Below are 23,369 nucleotides of genomic sequence, written 5' to 3'. Positions count from 1 at the left end.
AATCACTCAAGAACAAGATTAATATTCTATTGCTGTCACATCACAGGCGAAACAAAAAGGGAGGAAGTGGGTGAAAGGAATGAAGATCTCACTCTCTCCCACACATACCCAAGCAGGTGAAGAGCATGATATTCAGACTGCCTTTGATCTGTCACTAACACAAGCTGAAGCTAATATTTTCACACTTTGTCTAGAAGACTTAATCCCACATTCTCTGAGAGCTTTATAACTAACTGAGAGCTTTGTAGAGTTTGGAGTTTAGGAAAAAATCATCTTTACTCACATATTGTTCGCCAGCCTCAGGGACGTGCAGCTGAGACATGCCCGATCTCCCAAGTTACCTAGAAAAATACCAATAATTAGCAGTAATTCAGAAATTCAGGAAGACATTTATCCATGTAGTGAATTGTACACAAATATACGATGCAAAAGACAGACTTAGAATCCTAGAATGGTTTGGGCTGGAAGGGACCTTAAAGCTCATTCAGTTCCAACCCCTGCCACGGGCAGGGACAACTTCCACTACAGCAGATTGCTCCAAGCCCCGTCCAACCTGGCCTTGAACACTGCCATGGATGGGGCAGCCACAGCTTCTCTGGGCACCCTGTGCCAGCGCCTCAGCACCCTCACAGGGAAGAACTTCTTCCTTGTATCTAATCTCAGTCTCCCCTCTGTCATCTTAAAGCCATTCCCCCTTGTCCTGTCCCTACAAGCCCTTGTCAAAACTCCCTATTTGGATTTCTTGTCAGCCCTTTTAGGTACTAGAAGGCTATCAGAAGTTCTTCCAAGAGCCTTGTATTCTCCAGGCTGAACAACCCCAACTCTCATCCTGTCTTCACAGCAGAGGTGCTCCAGCCCTCACAGCATCTTTGTGACCTCCTCTGGACTTGCTCCAGCAAGTCCACGGCATTCATACGCTGGCAACCCCAGAGCTGAATGCAGTACTGCAAGTGGTGTCTCACAGAAGCAGAGTAGAGGGGGAGAACCCCCTCCTTTGACCTGCTGGTCACACTTCTTTTGATGCAGCCCAGGACTCAGTTGGTTTCTGGGCTGTACGTACACACTGCTGGGTCATGTTGAGCTTCTTGTCAACCAGTACCCAAAGTCACTCAACACTGATCTCCATACGGACACTGAGCCGTTGACCACAACTCTTTGAGTGTGAGCATCCAGCCAATTCTTTATCCACTGAGTGGTCCATCCATCAAATCCATGTCTCTCCAAGTTAGAGACAAGGATGTTATGTAGGATGGTCTCACATATCTTGCACAAGTCCAGGTAGATGACATCAGCCACTCTTCCCTTATCCACCAATGCTGTAACCCTGCCACAGGAGGCCACTAAATGTCAGGCACAATTTGCCTTAGTGAAGCCATGCTGGCTTTCACAAATCACCTCCTTATTTTCCATGTGCCTTAGCACAGTCTCCAGAAGGATCTGCTTCATGATCTTGCCAGGCATGGAGGCGACACTGTAATTCTCCAGGTCTTCCTTTTTCCCCTTTTCAAAAATGAGGGTTATGTTTCCCCTTTTCCAATCAGCAGGAACTACACTGGACTGCCTTTGCTTCTCAAATATGATAGATAATGGCTTGGTAGCTTCATCTCCCAATTCCCTCAGGACCTATGGATGCATCTCACCACATCCCAGACTTGCGCACCTTCAGTTTCCTTAGATAGTCTTGAACCTGATCTCCTACAGCAGGTAGTTCTTTATTCTTCCAGCCCCTGCCGTTACCTTCTGTGACTTTCTGTTTTAGGAATGCCTCTACCAAAAGCACAAAAAAGATGCTTCTTAACAGCAGCTACCTTATGGTGCACTGCTTCTGAGCACCTTCACACTTTGGATGACTGTACATCACAAACAACCAAGACTGAAATTATTCTTGCTTTGACAATAACCAAGTACTGAAGGCCAAATACCTCACCCAAAAGTCAAAGCACAAGCCTTGTTCTTCTATTTCTCTCAATCTGTAATCCCAATTCATGGGATAGAGAAAGTGACAACAGGAGGGAAGCAATTCTGTAAGGCAGTTGACATCTCCATCAGCATTAAAGCAAACTGTCCATACATACGGCTGAACAGTGTGTGGTCACGAGGACACTGCCTGCACTTGAACTGCTGCCTGAAGACAGGTTTTTAAGTCCCTCAGATAAACAACTATATTGCAAAATAACTTCACTGAAAGCACATGTAATTTTTTTAATGGCTCCATGACAAGACAGAATTACACCATCCAAATAGAGCACTTGCCAAGCGTCTAGGATGAAATGTTTGGTTTTCTTTACAGCAAGAGAACAAATAAAACACGAAAAGGAACCTAATCATGCCTCACTGGAGGTGGAACCACAACCACTTCAATGTATTGCTGTCCATTTTGATTAGCACCTGGTAAAAATAGCTCTGCCCCTGCATCTGTCTGCAAAGGATATAAAATGGTCCTGAAGGGCAAGAGACAGAACTGAAGACTATGAAAGGAACTATGTTCCTCAAAATGAATTTTAATAAAAGTCCTCAAGGAGGAATGACATCTCTACATGGGCATCCTCCATCCATGTACAAAGACAAGCAGCATCTAGTCTGGAAATAAAACTGTGGAGACAATCAAATGATAAATTAAGTCAGTTCACATGCTTCAATAAAGGGCCATGCTTGAAAGCCTTACAAACATCCAACACCATGGAAGTACCACAAGATGCATAAAATGCTTCCTAGTGGCTTTATGCCATCTACAATCACTAAAACCCATCCCCAAGACCCTCATAAAAGAACCAATCTCCCTAAAGCAACTTATAATAATAATAATCTTGTATCAGAATCATAAAATAGTGAGGGTTGGAAAAGACCTCAAGATCATCTTGTTCCAACCCCCCTGCCGTGGGCCATGAATAACTAGCTGCAACAACTCAATAGCTACCAAGTGCAGAAAGACTGCTGGACAGCACAAAGGAAGATCACACAAGCAAGACTCTAAATGCATTGGCTCTTTTTGGTCAACCTGTTCAGAATTCACTGTTAACAAAACAAAAATGGAAGGCTGGATGGAGTAGACACACTATGGCTTCTTCCTCCCATGTGGAACCTACTATTTCTGGTGAGTCCAAAGAGACAGCAGGATAGAAATGTCATTTTACAGGTTAGTGGTCAGCTTTTCTACTATCAAAGACAAAGCCTATGATAGAACCTGAATCAGACAACTGTATCTGAGAAAACACAGCACTCAACGCTGGTCACTGAAAGCCTTCTCCAACAAAATATCCTAATTATTAGAGGAAAACAGATGGCTGCAAAATCAGGTGGGGCAACCAGAAGGTACAGAAAAGTGGGGGAGAGTAAGTGAACTTATTAAAGAATTTAAAAAATCAAGGGATGTTCCACACTAAGTGCGCTATAATGCCATTACAGGAAAAGCTTTGGCTTGACAGTGCCATAGGAAAAGGACTTACCCACGTCTACTTATATCCAACTCTAACAGGTACTCACTGCCACTGCAAGCAGAGTCAAGGATAAAACTGCCTCTTCCTTGCTCAAAAATCAAGCCTCATGAATTTGTGAAGGGATACTCTCCAATATTTACAGAAAGACCAGCGGCTGAATTGCTTGACCTAAGAGGCTTCCCATCTCAGCAGGATATGTCTGGCTTTAGGAACAGCTGAGTAAAGCAGAGAAGAACTCAAACTTGAGAGATAAGTTGCAGCATGAGAATCTGTTCCTCTCACCCGAGTCCCAGGAAGCATAGAAAACCTGTGTGCCAAAAACGAGCCCCACTAGTAGGGAACATTACCTGCTATGGACAGGTGTCCCTGGAACAAAGAGGGTGATCTGGGGATCAAAACTGGCTTGAAGTTTTTAGACAGAACTCCGTAACAAAGACACTGTCACTTCACTTCTTTTAGTTTTCTTCTCCAACCAGACTCTTTAATTTCAAGGAAGGGGCCAAAGAACAGAATTCCAAAGTCACCACAAGAAAACACTCTGACTCAAACCCCTGTTGTTACACAGCCATTCAGAGTGTGAGCAGGCACACAGAAACAGCATGTCACCAAAAGAATCTGCAGAATAATTGTCAGTTTCAGCTTCCTGCCAACAAGAGCTCTTTATGACACCAAGCTGTGTGGTCCGGTTGATACACTGGAGGGAAGGGATGCCATCCAGAGGGACCTTGACACGCTTGTGAGGTGGGCTGATGCCAACCTTATGAAGTCCAACCATGACAAGTGCAAGGTCCTACACCTGGGTCGGAGCAATCCCAGGCACAGCTACAGGATGGGCAAAGAAGAGATTCAGAGCGGCCCTGCAGAGAAGGACTTGGGGGTGCTGGTCGATGAGAAAATGAACATGAGCCGGCTTCAGTGTGCGCTCGCAGCCCAGAAAGCCAACCGTATCCTGGGCTGCATTAAAAGGAGCGTGACCAGCAGGTCAAAGGAGGTGATCCTGCCCCTCTACTCTGCTCTTGTGAGACCTCACCTGGAGTATTGGGTGCAGTTCTGGTGTCCTCAACATAAAAAGGGCACAGAACTGCTGGAACAAGTCCAGAGGAGGGCCACGAGGATGATCAGGGGACTGGAGCACCTCCCGTATGAAGACAGGCTGAGGAAGTTGGGGCTGTTCAGCCTGGAGAAGAGAAGGCTGCGTGGAGACCTCATAGCAGCCTTCCAGTACCTGAAGGGGGCCTATAGGGATGCTGGGGAGGGACTCTTCGTCAGGGACTGTAGTGACAGGACAAGGGGTAACGGGTTCAAACTTAAACAGGGGAGGATTAGATTGGATATAAGGAGGAAATTCTTTCCTGTTAGGGTGGTGAGGCACTGGAATGGGTTGCCCACGGAAGCTGTGAATGCTCCATCCCTGGCGGTGTTCAAGGCCAGGTTGGATGAAGCCTTGTGTGGGATGGTTTAGTGTGAGATGTCCCTGTCCATGGCAGGGGGTTGGAATTAGATGATCTTGAGGTCCTTTCCAACCCTAACTATTCTATTCTATGCTTTGCAGTGCCTGTTCTAACCATGTACCTAAGAACGAGCCAGCCCTGAAACAAAATCTATACTTTCTTCAGAAAGGAGCAAAGTCCATACTCCTTGTTTCTAGGATAATACAGACAGACAGAAGTGTCTGAGCAAGGTGAGTAGCTTATCATACTCAACACTGTTAAAGACACCTGCATTAGGATTACTTCGTTTGAGTAAGAAAGGCAGTAGTGTCAGAAAACCCATACATTAACATATTCCTGGAAAAAAAGAAAGTAATGAAAAACTTAGCTTTTAAATATAAGGAAACATCAAACCCAAAGTTTTAAATGCAGAACAGCTGTGTGTTTAAAGTTTTTAAAAATAAAGGCTAACACAAAGTAAGTCCCTACACAAGTACAAGCTCGCAGCCTGATCTTTACTGGATGAACAGTTGGGATTCTTAGAAGCACTTAGCCTTAACTTAATCTTAGACTACTTACACATAAAGCAAAGAAGATAAGCTAAGTAAAGCAAAACACTAAACAAAGCATTACACCATAAGGTGTTAATACTTGATTAACACTCTAAATAAAAGCATTAATTGTATCAGAAGCACAGTGCATCACCACACACAGATTGATTCTACTGCAGTATTGCAGCAAATGAGAATTTTTTCATGAGATTTATAACATGCATATTTGTAGTGATCATCACCATTTCTTCTTACGCTATGCAACAAGAAAATAAAAGCTCCCGTCTAATTTGAAGGTACATGCATGTATTTCTTCCCTCATTTTAAATGAGCTAGACAGCTAAAATACCCTGGGGTTTTGTTCAGATTACGGGACAAGCTTAACCTAAATAAATGCCTTTACAACAGTAGCTAAAATAAACACCAGCTAGAGGAAGCTGCCACTCTTGACTGATTACTGGTAAGCAAGAAGCTAGCTTGTTTACCATAAATGAATACGGATCTATATGGTCGATCAGGCTTGCCAGAACCTGAACGTGCAGATGGGCTGCTCTCACTGACAGCACGTCAGTGTCAGTGACAAACCACTCGCTGCCCTAAGCTTTCACTCACTCCTCACTAAACCCCAGCCATTCCAGCTCAGGGACATAAAGAGCAACCACAGGCCCCACGTACGTCACAAGCTGTCAGCTGCTTCATGTCATTAAACTTCACCGCCAAAAGGTATTTAAACTGTCAAATTACCTCGATTATTACTAGAAACCATACCACATGCTGCAGTCCCTTTTTATTTCCGCAAGCTTTCAAAGCCACTTAGAAAAAGGCAAATCCATATTTCCTTCCTAATATGGACTAAGAAAATAACCTCCTGTACTTTCTTAAAGGGTAACGAGAAGCGTGCAACTAGCGACAACATCACTTCACAGCCAAGCTACGCTGAGAGCACGGCAGGCAGGAGCTAAGCGCAATAACACGCTCCTGTGCCTTAACGAAAAACACATGTTCCCTGACTCCCCGGCCGGCCGGCACTGCAAAGACTCGTGTGTCCTCACTGCCGTTACAGAGCTTCCTTCAAACCACCCTGGCCCGGAGGTGAACGTTAAGAGACGACCCCGCCCGCAGCAGCCCCGAGCGAGGGCCGTGCCCAGCCCCGGCTCGCCGCTGGACGGCACAGCGGGGGCCTCGCCGCGGCCCTTCCCTCCCGCGGAGACCTCCCCGCCCATACCGGGCACCCCCAGCCGTCCCCGCCTCCCCCTAGGCCTTCAGCGTCGCACGGGCCCGGCAGGCCGGGCGGCAGCGCAGCCTCGCCGCACCCCACCCCGGGGCCTGGCCGGGGCCGGGCCGCCGCGGACGCCGGATGGCCCGCGGGGAGGCTCACCCAGCTGCGGCTGGCGGCGCAGCGCTCGGGGCAGGCGGCAGGCCCGCCGGCCGCAGGTCTGTAGCAGCATGGACGCCATCTTAGCAGCAGCGGCGGCGGCGGCGGGCTGGCGGCCTACTCATGCCCCGCCGCCCGGGCCCAGCGCGGCGATCCCCACCCGTGCAGCAAAGCCGGGCCCTGGCCGCCGGCGGCGTTTGCATAACCCCGCCCTCCGCGCGGGGCACGCCGGGAAGTGTAGTCCTCGGAGCGCACGGTAAGCGACCGGCGGGTGCGGGGCCCGCGGCATGCCGGGACATATGGCCGCAGATGGTGCCGGCGGGACGGTGTGCGCGGTGCATGCCGGGAGGTGTAGTCCTCCCTCAGGCTCGGCGGACCGGTCCGCGCTTCTCCTCTCTGGCAGCCGGCGGAACGGGGCAGCGGGTGGGCAGCTTCCCCGGGACCGGGGCTATGGAAAAGCCGCCCCCGCGGCCCCGGCAGCAGTACGGGGTTTGTTTAGCCTTGGGGGCCGTGTATCCCCGCCGCGCCGAGAAGGTCACGCAGGCCGTGTGCGCTGAGGGGTCGCTGCCGGAGGGAGGGCGCTGGTACCTCATGAAGCCGTCCTCAGGCGGGTAGCCCAGTGTGGCCAGTGAGCACGTAACGGTGACGTTAAGAGCCGTACGGTGTTAGCAAAGTGTGTGCAACAACGTTCCTTCGCGTTTGGGGCCAAAGTCTGGCATTTATACTCGTGTTAAATACTGTTTAGCTGCAGTTCTTTCACTGCATAAATGGGCACTGCTTGTGACTCTTGAGATGTGACACCAGAAATACCTTTCCTGTGGAGCTAAGGCTTTTTGATAGAAAATATTATATGCATGAGTCAGCTAGTGCTGGTTAATAGTTTGGCTACAGGTAGCACATTATTCTTCAAATACCAGTGTTAGAATCTTTCATCAAATTACGTAGCATTCATTTATTTTTTAACTGTATAGACCCATGCAGAACATAAGCAGAAACTGCATGTTAATCTGATGCTATTTAAACAGCTATGTATGTGAGGTTTGGGTGTTAATGCCTGCCTTGTTCTAAAAAGGTGAAGGTGAAGCTCCTGGAGCTGTTCTCAACAAGATGGCTGACACCCCATCAACAAGATGGCTGCCTCAAGGACAGGGCTCAGAAGTGACAAGGGTATCATGGTTTCTACCTCTGATGTTTCACAGGGTATTTATAATGGCAGGGTTTGTTCACCTACACACCCACATAAGCCCCAAAGAAAATAGGTACTGTTTATGTGTAAAAGGTTGCAGAAGCTTCAGGTTTGATCCAAAACACGAGTGAAACAGTGTCCCTTAGCAGGAAAGAGTAAAAGTTCTGCAGTCATTCTTTCATGCTTGGGTCTCGGCAAATGCAGGCAGTTAATTAGTGGTATGCTAAGGTTATTTTATATGTTTGAAGAAAATAATCAGGGTTTCTCCTAAGTATGAAAGATTTTATTAGATTTATATTATTTTTTTTTTTTACTCAAAAGAACGTGAAGATGGAATATTTGATTGACCAGATCTTAAAAATACAGGACACCCTTTTCTTACATCTTACAACTGTGTTAGATACAAAAACACCAGTGTTGTTTAAATTTAGTGATTATTTAAAATTAACTGGCATTATTATATACTTATTATCAGATCTACTCTTAAAATGTTAAGGCACCCATATGCATTGCAAGATATTTAGCCGGTTGCTTGCTTTCTGAGTATTTCAATACACAGTGCGTTTAAATGGTTAAAATTACTTCAAATGTGCAGCTTAACAATGGTGCTTTAATATGGCAATCTTAAAAGGAAAAAAAGCAAACAACAACAACAAAGAAATCTTCCCAATTACACATTTCTCTCACTAGACTGGATTTGTAGCCTTCTCTTGTTATTCTTTTTTTCTTTCTGGTTGGCTGATAACAAAACCAAATGAAATGGGGCAACTAATGGCAGTTCCTCTAACAAAGCTGCTTAATTATGTAGAAACATTATATGAAGCCTATACAAGAAGAATAATATGCTCTGAAGTCATTAAACTATTGACAAGAGATTTCAGACAGCAAACAGATGATTACAGAGGTCTCAATACATTTATGCAGACAAGTAACCAGTCTTTCAATAGTTTCATTAAATTCATTAGTATTCAGGGTAGCAGACAATGTAGATGCATGAGCCTTTTCAGAGCTGAATCCGTTATGTTTTTGTACAGTCTTTTGTTCCAGATTTGTTTATACCTGGGAAGTTACATGGTTTCCTACCGTATATGAAAAGGAATGATAATACACTCCGTTAATATTTCCTAAACGGATACAGTTCCAAAATAAAAATTGATTTTTACATTTATCAAGCATTTGCTTAAGAAAAACCAAAGTATTAATAATTTTCAAGTAGTTGTGCAAATGTCTCCTGAAATGGCCTAGTGACTGTGGGTGATACACAGACCTTGAATGCAAGTCATTTGTTGTAAAGGAACACATCTTTCACACCATCCAGACCAAGGGCCTGTGAGTTCACAAAGAAAACACTCATCCCCAGGATAAAACACAATACACACAATTAACTTAAGCTGCTATGGCCATTTTAGACCTGGTTCTTAAAGCAACCATGTAGTTTGGAAAAGTTGTCAGCCATCTTACTGAAAAATGTGCTTTCTAGCAGGACTAAAAGGAAGAAATACAAATCCCTTCTTTTTAGATGGATTTAATAAGGATCTGAGAATGATTAAACTTTTTTTTTTTAGAATAAATTATTTAGTATTGAACATTAAAAGTCTGCCTCCCCCCCCCCCCCCCCCCCCCCCAATTCCAATAGAGGCAAAAGCAAGGTGAGAATTGTCTAAACAATTACAAAGCAAACTCCAACAGGAAATTGCGGTGTCTGCCATAGGCTGTGGAAATACTGAAACATGTATTTTACTGACACATGAGCACAGCCCAGTGCTATGAAAAAGGCAAGAATGTTTTTCTTGTCTAAAAGAGGTATGTGAGTAAGACCTACAAAAGCACAGAATATGCCTGCGTCACTGCATTACTTGCACAGACATGAAAAAAGAACAGCGGAGCCTTCCTTCATTGAGGAACTTTAGAGATCATAGTATCACAGAATGGTTTGTGTTGGAAGGGACCTTAAAGATCATCTAGTTCCAACTCCTCCCCCCCTCCTCTAGATCTGTCTAGAAACTGAGGGGCAAATGTCAGTATGAACAGGGAGCAAAGCTATAAGGTAGCTAGCTATGTGTGCCGTGTTCTTTCAGAAAATCTCTATTTCATGGCACAGCAGATTAAATAGTTGTATTAAATATCAGATCTGCTGTTGTCCCTTCCTTCTTCCCTCCACCATCTAATGAGCCCTCAAGGGTGGTAGGCAGATGCATATGGGGAGTGGGATTCCTTTGTGACCTGCACAGTTGGAGGGGGCACCCCTCCATGCTCACCACAGTTGTTCCCTGAGGACATGTCCCAGGAAGCACTTCCTAGATCCTGCTGATTTTGGTTTTTGGAGGACGGATAACAGGACCCCTACTCCTAGCTTCAGCCACGGGGCCAGTTAGTTGCCCTATAGCTTGTGAAAGTGGCTGTGTAACATTACCAATGTATGGCACGCCAGCCAGAACCACCACACTCAGTACACAAACGGCCTCCATTCCCTGTTATCTGGGTGAGATAAGGCACAGGGGGTGGAGAGGAAGGAGGTGCAATGCTTGATGCTTTGGGCTGTGAGAGGAGATGGGAGCATAATTAGTGTTTGATGAGACAGGAGATGGGTTTGCCATTTCTCTGCTGCAACATCATGTTTGTGAACGGAGTGATTCTCTAAACTAGGTAGTGGTCCAGGTCCATATACAGTATTTAAAAGCAGGATTATGCTTTTAGTCTGTAGAATCTGTTTCCATGGCAATCCCCAGGTTGTCTCCTTGAATAGGTTTAACAATGTGGGATTAACCTCATCTTTATTCACTGCTGTTCAGTGTAAATCTGAAGGGGGGGGGGAAGGCATTACTGTGGAGCAAGTTGCATTAAGTTTCCACTCAAGGGGAAAAAAACCCCATCAGATTATTAGTAGTTCTTTTAAAAATACTCCCATTCATCACCACAGAGAGATGAGACTTGATGAGAGGAGAGACTTGTGGGATCCTGAAGCCTGTTGCTCTGTAAATGTTAAAACCCAAAGGTAAAAGTTCAAGTGGTCGCTGGATTACAGACTTGCTCTGTCTGTACGTCCAGGTCACAAGTTCACTCCTGTCTGTTAATGCTCCAAACCCAAGCGGTAGTGGCTGCGCGTTAGCGGCAGCACAGAAACAATCTGCCGTGGGTGCCTTTCAAACAATGCAGTGAAAAGCTACTCAGAGATTGCCTTGACAGTAATAACGTGCTGTAAACAGTCATTCCATATCCAAGGATAATTAGCTGCTCAAATGCTAGTCAAAAAAAAAAAGGGGGGGGGGGTAGTATTTTAAAAGACTGCATAGGCTCGACCCAAATTAGCAAGACAAAATAGCATATTAGGTTGTCATTAATTAAATTTGACGTGCAGGCAGACGGGGAGAACACGACTGGGAGGGCACAAACAGATAATTTTGAACATCTTTTCAAATTGAGGAAAAAGGAGCATTTGCAGCTTCTAGTGAAAACTCCACAGATTCTAGTTTTAACCAGCAGATGGAGCTTACGTGAAACAAACAAGCGGAAAAGATGCATAATCATGGCACAATGCTGTGTTTTGGGGTGCTGCTGTCTGCAGGACTGGAGGAGGACATGGGGAAAAAGCTAGAAGGTTCTGGCCAAGGCAGGATTGAGCAGAGAAGGGAGGGCAGGCAGTGTCCAGGCTGTACATGTAGCAAAAAGGGAAGAACGGAGCTGTAACTAAACTGATTCAGACTTTGAGAAATACAGAAATACAAAGGAATCTCTAGGATTAAAAAGACACCTGTTAGTTGCAGCTGATATGAGAAGGTCCGCTTTGAAATATCGTGCTTTGAAATTACCAATCCTGTATTTAAAATAACCTGTTTCACTTCCAAATGCCCTCTTCCCACCCATCCTGGATTGTGTAGACCTGATCCTGTACTCCTTATGTATCTCCAAATTCCTGGCGAAGTCAGCCAGTATTACAGGAGTACTGGAACAATAGGAGGTACCTGCAAACCAGACACCTTTCTGTGTCCATGAAATAAACAGCAGAAGGTCAGCACACCAATTTAGGAGATTTTTTTACCTGTTTATGCTAAAAAAAGCTACTTCCAAGGGCCATTTTAGTGGCAATAACATAACTTTCTGTAGCAATTTGGCAAGGCTGAGGCTCCTTGTGATAAGCAGTGGTTTAGAGGGGGGGAGGATTACAGCCAGCACATGCACACAGCTGTATGACTTGGTAGCAGGCAAAATGCTATGTAGTCCCATTGTCCCCCAGGCATATATGGGCTTTGTCTGTCTCTAAGGAGGGAAGCAGCACTAAGCATTGCTGTTAAAAGATTGAAGATAGAAAGGTTGATTTGCTGAAGCCTGATGCTTAAAATTCCTGTTCTGAATTCAGCCCTCTTGGGCCTCAGCTGTTGTTACCTCTTTCTTCCTGGTTTTGCTGATGATCTTATCAGTCCTGGCCCATATTTTTCCCTAACAATCAGCCTGAATGACCCTACCAGAATATGTCTTTCCAACCTTTGAATCACTCTCTCTTGTTTACCTTTCGGCTTTAAACTTTCTACCTTACGTAATCCAGACCAAGCCTGTAGCACAGATCTCACACTTTTTTATCCTGTTCTCCTTGACCTGACTAACACTCCCATCTTCCGTGCTGCTGTACAATGACCTCCCCATTCCAGCATGCAAGCCCACAGCCCCTCCTTTATTCAAGTCAAAGAGCTGCTTTTCTCAAGAGGCCTCCCCATGGAGATAATGAAAAGCAGATTAAGAGATTTAAAAAAGGAGTTGGCTCCTTTGGAATGGTCAGTGCACTTTCCCTTTCTATAACCATCCCCTATACTGTAAATTTTCCAAATCAGTGTTTGTCTGGATGTCTGTGCTTTGACCTCAGCAGGACCTAAGCTGTTGGGCCCCAGTCTTATGCATGCATATGTATGCCATGTCCCTCTGCTATCAGTGACATTCACAGACAGAGTGGTAAAGGAACAAGCACATTTATGTAATAAAACCAAATCTGACATATATTCCTGCGAAATAATACCGTAAAAGTGTTGGAAAGGGCTAAAAGTTAACATTTTCCTTCTTGTTCTTCTGACACAGAAAGAATGGCAACCTCTAAGGCAAGTGAAGCAGCAGCTCAGTTGGCAACACTTGGTTTTTGGACTGATTTGTGGGTATATGAGAATCTTGAGGGGAAATACCTGGTAAAATGTGATGTGAAGCTATAGAAAAATAACAAAGAGCCATCAGCACAAGTACATCCCAGTGGTGCTTTGCCAGTATCCTGCCTTTTTCTTAAGCGGCTGAATTTCAGGCATCAGAAACAGAAGACGCTTTGTCTGGGCTTTCCCATGTAATCAGCAACCTCTCTCCTGCCTGTCTTAGGGCTCTATTCACTTTATTACTATTAGAGTATCCCCTAGAGACAGACTTAGGAGTCATTCACCCCCAAACGTCCTGTTACCTTAAAGCCATTAGTTGTTTTCTCAGCAATGCTTTACATGCTTTAATCCTGGTTATGTGAGAGTATGAAATGTGGCTTGCAAGTTGTACGTGTATAGAAGAAAATACAAAGTTGACATAAAAGAGCTTTACTGTTGTGTTTGATCATTATCCAGGGGAAGTAAAGTCCCCAAACCAGGCACTTTCCTCTGAAAGCTATTTCAAGAGGCAACTTTGCGTAGAAACTGAAGCCTTAGCTGGGGGTTGCAAATATCTAGAAGTTCATCAGCTGGCTAGAACGGGGGGAATTCACTGGGCCTAATCTGAGCAACAGGTAGAAATAAGTCATCCAGACTGCTCATCAGTCAGGGTGAGGAGCCCCACACTCATTCCAATATGACATATATCAATCATTTTCTGGTTTAATCATTAAATCAACAGCTGAAAGAGGAAGTACACCCAACTGATATCAACAGAGACTCCATTCCCCTTTGGCTCAGCTAGCAGTGCTTTCCTGTTGTGCCAAAGGAACAACCTCCTCCCCTTTCCGAGGCCTCTCCTCCCAAGGAACAGTCATCTAACTCTCCCTGAGCGGGAAGCCTCTTTCAGCATGCCAGCTGGGAATCAGGGCCCTGGGCTCAATCCCAGCACCTGTGCCTAGTTTTCTTACAGAGCACAGCCAGCTGCTCCTCTAGGTCTGCAAACGTCCTCTATACCCTGTTTCTTTTCATTTCTCTGTATTCCTTTGGCTGAGCAATGCAAATGTGTTGCTTAGATTTGGGTTTTTGCAAATGCACTATTTTACATTTACCTTAACTTGGTCAGTGTTAAGGATCATCTCAGGGTACTGACAAATGGAGCCATGTTTTCAGTAATCCTTAAACCAGGGTTGTTGAAACACAGTGCCCAGAACCCCAGTATATAGCCCCATTTCTGAGGGAATTTGAAGGTGAGCAGGGTATAACTGCACACCACTTGGAAACTAGTGACATGGGGCTTTGGAGGAAGGAGTGTTTTTGATGACTGGTGTTTGTCAGCGAATTTCTCTGGCAATTATACATGGTAGTAGAGAATATAGTTGACCGTGAGGGTTCACAGGCATTAGATAATTGTTTTGGCTCTGACTTAGTTCACAGCACGTTAGAGTAGTCATTTCTGTCTGTGACACCGAACTATCAACTGCAAACTTCCTGTGTGGAAATAATTATGCATCTTTTCCGAGTCTGCATTAGATTCTTACTTATCCAACAGTTCTTACGCAGAGGGGCAAGGTTAGAGTTAAGAGAAGACCATTGTCACTGCTAATAGCTTGACTCTGAAAAGCCTTCATATCATTCAAAAATCCTAGTATAAACAGGAGCCAGACTGGAGCTTGTGTTCTGTGCTGCAACAGGAAGGGGACATATAGAGGTCTGGAAAATAATGAAAGTGGGAGGAAAGTGAGTAGAAAATGGTTATCACTGCTCACAATACTGTATTAATTCAATCTGTTTATCTGGGAGCAGAGTTTAAAAAAAGAACAGAAGGAAATACATTTTCATATGAACTTGTTGCCACAGGATGTTTTAAAACCCATAAATAAATAGGTTCAAAAAGGAAATAGACACATTCAAGGGAGCTAGGTTTAATGAAGTCTCTGACACATTCTCATCTAGATGCAGTTCTGGTTTGGAAGTTAGGAAGTCTCTAACCTACTGATTTTCTGATGCAGGAATGACACACATGGGTAAGAGCTACTTTTCCTGTGTTCTGTTTCCAATTCTGAGCATCCATTACTACTTCCCTTCTTGGTTTCCCTTGAGGAAAGGACGTGCCTGAGCCTGCTTTGAATTATAAAAGTCTTCTCCATTCTGCTTAAGTAGAGGTCAGAATAAGAGACCATAAACACCCATCTGCAGCTAAGGAAAACCATAGGATATGAGTCCTAAATTGGAACCGAGGAGCTGTGTAAAGGGTCACTGTTGGTGGGTTTTGAGGCACTTGAGGTGTGCATGGCCTGCCCCATGCTGGGGGGCAGTTCAGTTAGTCCTAGACAAGCATAACACTGTTTCTGCCATCCTTACAACTCCAGGTGATGCTGTCACCAACAAACAAACAGGTTAATAGAGGTGGGGAGTTTATAAATAGAAGTGTAATGAAAGCCAGGTCAGAGAGGGAAGGGATTTCAGTCCCGTTGGTAACTTGCACAGAACTTTGCAGCATGAAACTCTACCAGGGTGGGGAACTCGGATCTTCTCTGGGTTTTTTACCACACTCTTTCCTCTTTGGCCTTTACAAAGTCCAACTTCTGCCATAATCCACCTGGCAACAAATTACAGTCTACCTCCCTCTAGTGGGTGATTGCCCATGAAAGCCACGAGGAGATGTGCGTTGCAAATTTGCCTTGCACTTGCTTTCCATTATCATCTTTCTTTGGTTTGCTTTCTTCTTTCTTCTGTGATCTTTCTCACAAATGCATTCAGTTCTTTCTTGACACCATCTAACCATCATGTCTACTCTTCCTCCATTTTTGGCCTACGTGAGGAGTTAGGCTCTTTAAGGCGTTTCTATTTGATGTAAGTGGAAATGAAAGTAAAGAAACTGCCCAAGAATGAGTTTAAAATTAAACATTCTAGAGATGGGTGGTGTTTGCACAGAGGCACATGTGCAACCCCCAGTATGATGGAGACTTAGAAATCTGGCAAAAAGAAAACCCTAAGACCTGCCTTAGATGTGTTCATGTGGTTGGTAATTTAATATGTGGAGTCAGTCAGAAGAAGTTTACAGTTGGGTTTTCTAATGCTTAAAGTTGATTTATTTGGGTGGAAAATCTTCTGCACTCTGGCTTAGTAGTTTGCTTGCTTTGCATTTGTTGTGACATTACCAAAATATTAACAGCAAAATACATAAGCCAGCTGTGGTATATCTGAAGTTAGCTGTCTAACAGCAACAGTTAACTACCAAAGAGTATTCCCAGAGCAGAGCTGACATTAATTGAGAAAGATAGTGCTCTCAAATATGTCGAGACAAGATACTATAAGAAATTGATTTAACCAGACCATGTCTTTTGTCCATGGAACTGCAGTTCTCTCCTTTGCAGAGCACATAGGCTGGTTCCTACTGCTGTTACCCCATTGAGATTAATGGAAGTATATTAAGGATGATTCTCAAAGGTGTTTCATTTCTCTGACTACTCTTGAGGTTTTTGTCTGGTTAAGCACATTTCAGACAACAAGACGAACAAACCAGTATTGTCCAAATGAAAAATGACACATCTGGTTGAAAGAAATTTTTTAGGTAGGCTTTGATAATAATACATTTCTGGAGTGATAGTAGGCTTCTTATTAATCATTCTCTTCTATCTTTCTGTTTAAAACTTTAAATTCTCTAAATAAAACAACAGGAAATACATCTTGCTCCAGCCCAAGTGTTTACCAGATTCCTGAGGCATTGACCTTTTTCTCAATTCCCTGTGTAATGGTGTTCCTCGAAAGTTACTAATTAGAATCCCAACAGAGTCTTTATTATGGCAAACTTCAGTATCAAAAAGGAGAATGAATGAAATGAAGACAAACTGGTATTTAACTGAAACAAAGTGTGATCCTGGATTATTTGTTCAGAGCAAATCCTGCCCCTACTAACAAGTATGCAATCCATATGTCTACATTATTTTGTGAAACAGCATCACAGAAAAATAATGTTTCTATATAGCATAGCAGGATTATCAACAGAGTTATTTTACTTACATGGATAAAAAATTCTGTAGCTTTTACTCCCTTTATAACAGAGATGTCAACATAACTAATTTCATTTCACTGTAATAAAGATGAAATGAATTCCATTCCTGCTCCTATATCAGCAACAACATATTTTTATTCAGCTGAGACATTTCATAAACCTGCTGAAGGTAAGGACTGCAGATGGCGCAGAGACAGGATATGGAGGCAGGGAGAAGGTACTGCAGAAGAAATGTACGGATCTTTGTCTCCAGAGCTTTACTTGCATTGATGTACAGGACAAAAAGAACCCAGTGACAATCAGCTTTCCAGACCAGCTTGTAGAGCTGACAGTAAGAAAATGTTCTTTTGCTTCCAAATTGAGTACATTTGTTCTAGAATTTATTAAGACACTGTAAACAAAGAAACTTACAGTGCCACATCCTGTTCTTTATTTATGTTGGATGAGGGCTTCATCTGGCATAACGGAAACTAGAACGACTGTAGTGGACTAAACCAAAGGCCTGTGAGCCCCTTTATCCAGTCTCTGGTCATAGTCAGAAAGGAATGCTTATGGAAAGAGCATGAGAAATAGGGCAAGCATAGTGTTGCTGCCATTAGCCTGCTCTGCCTGCAGCAGTGGCTGTTGTATTTCATCGCTGTGATAAACACAGAAGATAGTGTAGTGGTCTGAGCACAGAGCTGGGAGCTATGAATCTGAGTGTTTCAGTCGTGCCTCTGTCACCAAGGTTACTTCTATATTGCTGTGTCCCAGCTCATGTGTGTGTGTGCTTGTGGCAAACCTGTCTTCCATCCTCCGCACTGCAGAGGCACACATAGCCCACGCTCATGTACCCACGCTCACATTTATGCTGCAGTTGGCCAGGTCTGGTGTTACGGTTTGGAGAGATTTGTTCTTCCCTAATGAGCTGCTTAACATCTGTGATTGTTTCCTAAAGAGCTACATAATATCCAAGTGCATTTCTTACTGTGCCCCTTTATCTTTCCCCCGTTCCTTATGGTTCCTCTAGTTTTCATGTAGTTATCACATTCCATCTTTGTGGCTCTTGCACTTTCTCTTAAGCTTGTCATCCCTCAGTTCTCAGGCCCCAGAATAGCAGGCTCAGTGAGTGAAAACTGCAGATGTTTTCCCCAGCTCTGTAGCCCAAGTCAAGGTCAATCTATCAGGTAGCATGGAGAGGCTGACTCTTTCAAATGACCCAACTAAAGCTGGCTGTAGAAAGGTGATGCTGTTACATTTCCAGTACAATCAGAAAGATAATGCTTAAGGCACCTCCTTAAAAATTTTGTTTATAAACTATGCTTTACTTTGCTTCAGGACTACTCTGCAACTCCCAGCACCACCAGATCACGCCTGAATGGACCCTCAGAAACCAGATCCGTCAGCTGCAGGCCCACTTCTGGTTAGCTCACAACTTCACCACTGCTCTTGAAACTCTGCTACCTCTTCAACTGTCTCTTCCAGTGCAGCCATTGTTCCCACTTCCACTGGTCTGCTCTCCCTTCAGAAACATGATGTGGAGGACTGCAGGCTCCATATTACTCAGACCATCACAAAGCAGGCAGGTAGGGAGTTAACAGAAATTCTGTTTCCATCTTTAACTTGGGCATGTCTTTATTTCTGCAAGGTGATCCAAGCTGCCTGGATGGAAGGGCAGGTTTGAGGAGTTTCTCCCCAGATCCTTGCACCTCAGGTTGAGCAGAACCCTGGAGAGCTCCTCCTCCTCCTCCCTGTGGCCTCCAGCTGCGTTGCTGTGCAGGGCAGGGGTGCACAGAAACTAGAGTAAGCCACATGCAAATCAGTGGTAACCAAATATGCCTAACCCAGGAGGAAGCTGGTGGGAACAGCAGTCAGTGAAAGGTTAATAAACAAGCAAGCAAATAGGCTGGAATATACAGGCCCTGGTATATTGGCATGTCAGTGGAGGGCTGTGTATAGTAAATAAATAAACATGCTTTAGCTATTTCCTCAGGGTGAAGTGAGTAGGAGTGTGTTCAAAGAGTAACATTTGCTTTATGCAGTCCTGCAAGCACAGGTTCAATATATATATTAGGAAGTATTTATAGGTTGTATATGTGAATGATCAAGGAATTTAGACAACTTGAATAATCAGCAGCATACACGAAATCCCATGAGTCTGATCCCAGTTCCAAGTTCCTCACTTCTCAGTGTTACAAATTCAAAGGCAATTAAAATGGCTACTTAGCTACATTATGTTATTGTGAGCAGCATCACTTGTCAGGTATTTTAAGTATGAAAAGTGATGTTAATTGTTAGGCATTACTACCCAGGTAAAATTACACCCCAGTGTTAAGAATACATAACAGTATACCATTAACTTCTTTAATGTGATAGCTTAGAGAGTGATGCGTTTTTCTTTTACATTTCTACTACAAGACCTTTGTTACTACTTTGTTCATTAAAATTCTCTCTGCAATAAAGATGATTCAATGATTTTGCAAACCAATCTCATCCTTAGAATGTTATAATTTGACAATTTCAAGGCTTCCCAACACAGACCCTTGTATATATGTCATATATCGCATTGCAGATTTCATCCAATAGCAGAAAATGTACTCTGAATGCAATATCATCTTATCAGTATTCTAACACCATAAGCTTTCTCACTGCAAGCAGGGTACTGTTCATTACAATGAAACTGAAAATGGAATAACTGAAGGATTGATTTATATGACCTTTGCTCAGGAATGTTCTAATTCTGACATAATCTCTCTGCCTGAAATTCTAAACACTGTATAATTCTGATTTATTACCCTTAAAAGAAGGAGCTTAGATCTATAGATCAACCGAATACCTAGCATGAAAAAGAGTGGTGCAACAGCTCAGGAAGAAAATGCAGATTGATCATGTGACTTAACTCCAAACATTGTCTCAGCCAGCAAATCCAAGAACAGGGCTGAAAGCAAGCGGAAAAACATGATGTGGATGTTTTCACAAATCCCCTCCATCACTCGGAAATCTCTCTTGATTATATGTATATTTGTATAGCAAAGATAAGAGCATGTTAATAAGTTAAAGCATGACCCGATCTGTTTACTGGAAGTTGCAGGGAATGTTTATTAAAACAGCTAATTTGTAGCAAAAGAGGGCCAGAGCTTGAGCCCAATACGCTACACAAAAGGCTGCTTTACCAGGCAGCTCTGTCTTCCTCCCACACTAGCACTATACCTGTTCTGTGCTACTCTGTCCTAATATCTGGTTGCCACAGGGGCCAGCAGAAGTCTTACCAGTGGCATGAGGGTACGTTAGACCTGTCTCTGACTGCTAGGAGGTGAAAGCTAGAGCAGCCCTACGGTGTGCTGCTCAAAAATAATAGCTTATACCTTTAAAGCAAAGTACCTGGATCTAAATCAAGTAGAATCCGAATTGAAAAGTGAGTCAGGTTGGTTCTCACTTCCTGTATTTTTTTGGCGAGGTAAAGAGAGCGATTAGAACAAAGGACAGATACAAACTGTTCACAATGGACTGGTTGATAAATATACATTAAAAGCCCAATGAACACAGTTAATACCTTCCATAATTAAAATGAACAGGTCATCTAATTTTAAGTGGACTAAGAAACAGAAACCTGCCCCCAGTCTGAGCCTTTTTCTTTTCTTAGTGTTGGGTGAAATGAATATTTGCCTGCTTTCCTCCTGCACACTCAGGTCCCAGTTCCCACTTAGCCACTTCCTAGTACTATTTTGGACAAACCTTTATCTTACCACCCTTCTCTTGCAAATCCTTTCTCTCTAGAGTACTCAACACCCTCCTCTCTCACACTATCCACCTTTTACAAGTGGTATCTGATCAACCTTACTTTATCCTGGGCAGAAAATGGAAGGGTTTATTGTAGGAAAAAAAAGCTTTTCAGTCAGTGCGTTTTGTGGCTGGTATGAATACTTTGTTTAATCCTAGCAGATGGTAGTGTCCTCTATGCAGGAATATTCACCTGGCTCACTGTATTGCACAATGCTAGTCCAAGCACATTATTCTTACCTATGAAGGGACCTGTTCCTTATTACTCCCAAAGATCAAACATTACACAATTCCTCCAGTATTTTTCACTTGCTGACAGTCTGAGCTACAGCTACTGCAGCCACTGTAAAAGCACTATGGCCTCAGAGAGATTATTCCTTCCTTCCTGAATACGTTAAGAGTTCATATACCATGAACTGAATTTGCACTTAGGGATAGCAGGAAGTGCCTGATTCGTTGTATGTATTTGTAGATAGGAAATCTACAAATGTGGGGGGAGGGAGAGAAAATAAAAGAGAAAATGAAAAAAAAAAAGAAAAGAAAGGACTTTGGTAGAATCAATTTTAGAACATTTATTCCCTCAGCTCTAAGAGCACAGTTTTCAAGAGTAATAAAAACCAAGTAATAAAATAAATTATTTATATCAAAACCTGTCTCCTACTAGAATGACATAAAGGCCTGAAAGCAGTGGACAAAAGAGGAAAAAAACCTGTGTATTATTTTTGTAATCAATTAGCACCATAATTATATATGGTGCATATCAACATATATGAATACAATACAGACAATATTTGATTCTTTGGACTGGAAAACTTAATGTAAAGCCCCGTTCTGCAAAGCAGTCCTGGCATGCCTGATTTTCAGCATGAGCTGTTTATTGAATTCTCAAATGACTGTATTTATCGGTAGGAAAATCAAAACAGCAGAGGAAGTAATATAGTCTTAGATTTCCCAATGGTGAATTCATTAGCGGAGGCAATTCTCAGCTCAGCCTGGTATCTCATCCACCAGACAGCACTCACTTCCCAGTATAATGACAGATGATGGTAAAAGCTTAGCAGTGTTTTGCTGTGCTGGTAAAGGAGATAGGGGTGGGAGTGAAGAGCACCATGGTATCTTCTTTGACCAATGGAAAACCATTAAGTAGGCGAGATTAAGAACTGGACTCTATACGGATGATTATCGTTACCCTCAACAACTATAAAAAGCTCCAAGTCAAATGGTTCTGACTCACTTGTTGAAGGGTAGTAGCATCTGTGGAGGAAATTCTGTATAAGAGCTGTCACTGGTGGCTAATCCCTCTGGGGCAGGTGCACAGAAGTTTGCCAGTCCCACATCAGAGCAGGGCTGGGAGCCAGGGGATCCAGCTCATAAAAGAGATGCCCAGTTGGAAAAGAGGTGGAACAAAAGAAGAAAGGGCCCTGTCTGCCTTGGCATCTCTCCGGAGTGGCTTCCACTTGTAAAGTTTTGGTGCCTAGTAGAATTTGGAAGCCTTTCTCCACTCAGTACACGTCAGCGGTAACACCCTACTTATCCTTCCCCAGTGTGAAGTTCTCCTGGGCCACAGCAGCAACTCTTGGGTGAAGTACTTTGGCAGCTCATGTGTTTGTAATTGTAAATTCATCAGTTTCTGTATAAACTGGTGACTGTTAATATTTTAAAATATCAGTAGAATTCATGAGTAGCAGATCAGCCTAACCTGGTGAAGGTCAAAGAACATTTATTGAGCCCTTTCAGGACAGAAGGCAGAAATACTGCAAAATTGACTTTCAAATGAATGAACAAGGAGCACAGACTCAAAATCTCAGCTCTGGCAGACGCTGAACCCAGAGTCATTTGATCTGCAGCAGCACTTGGGTGCCTGAGAAGGTCAGCTGAAGCAGAAGAAACCTTTGTCAACAATTATTGCCCTTGTTCAACTAGTCCAAACTCTTGGCTTCTCAGTAAGAAAAACATTTTCGTACATTATGAGTAATACAAATAAAATAATACAAAATCTTTTCATTGATTCACATACTCCTGTTATAAATCACATGTTGTAGTGTCAGAGAGGATCCTATCATCAGACCTGCAGTAGACAGCAAGAAAGACTTCTGAAATACAACATACTTTTCAATCTAATATTTCTGCCTGATTAAGGTAATTCTATTGATGAAGAGTCTATCACAGTTTGATTATGATTACAATTTATTGTAAACTTGTTGTATTCATTATTAACCTGAGCTGTAAAAATATTAATATCAGTAATTACTGAATTTGAGAACAATGCGGGGGGGGGGGGGGGGAAGGAAGGAAAAAGAGGGAAATGAAGCTGATTAAATGTAAATGTCTGGCTCCCATCGATTGCCAATAGCTACTAGTGTTAAATTAAGAGGTGATTTTATTGTCCTCTGCAGCCAAGCTCAGCCATACTCCATTCAATAACCAATAATTTAGGTCTTTGAGTTAATAATAATTACAATAAAAGTATTCCCCACTTTCTGGCATGCTGTGTTTATTTTGGGA

The 23,369-nt window shown here is 43.3% G+C and overlaps 2 protein-coding genes across 3 annotated transcripts in view; one reads left to right on the top strand and one right to left on the bottom strand.

Moving 5' to 3' along the window:
• Positions 1 to 6,889, bottom strand: part of LETM1 (leucine zipper and EF-hand containing transmembrane protein 1) — a 32,528-nt gene extending 25,639 nt beyond the window's left edge. For both annotated transcript variants that reach the window (XM_065660911.1, XM_065660916.1), the window contains exons 1-2: positions 6,797 to 6,889; positions 284 to 341 (exon numbers count right to left, since the gene is read on the bottom strand). In XM_065660911.1, the coding sequence (XP_065516983.1) occupies positions 284 to 341; positions 6,797 to 6,875 (137 nt within the window). In that variant the 5' untranslated portion in view covers positions 6,876 to 6,889. The remainder of the gene's footprint in view (positions 1 to 283; positions 342 to 6,796) is intronic.
• Position 6,890: 1 nt separating this feature from the next.
• The window catches only part of NSD2 (nuclear receptor binding SET domain protein 2), a 100,682-nt gene continuing 84,203 nt past the window's right edge, over positions 6,891 to 23,369 (top strand). The window contains exon 1 of the mRNA XM_065660869.1: positions 6,891 to 7,049. The gene's annotated coding sequence lies outside the window, so the exon portion shown is untranslated. The remainder of the gene's footprint in view (positions 7,050 to 23,369) is intronic.

Source organism: Lathamus discolor, chromosome 1, assembly GCF_037157495.1.
Source record: "Lathamus discolor isolate bLatDis1 chromosome 1, bLatDis1.hap1, whole genome shotgun sequence".
Taxonomy (NCBI): domain Eukaryota; kingdom Metazoa; phylum Chordata; class Aves; order Psittaciformes; family Psittacidae; genus Lathamus; species Lathamus discolor.
The sequence above is the reverse complement of the archived record's forward strand: the minus strand, read 5'-3'. Positions and strand labels throughout refer to the sequence as shown.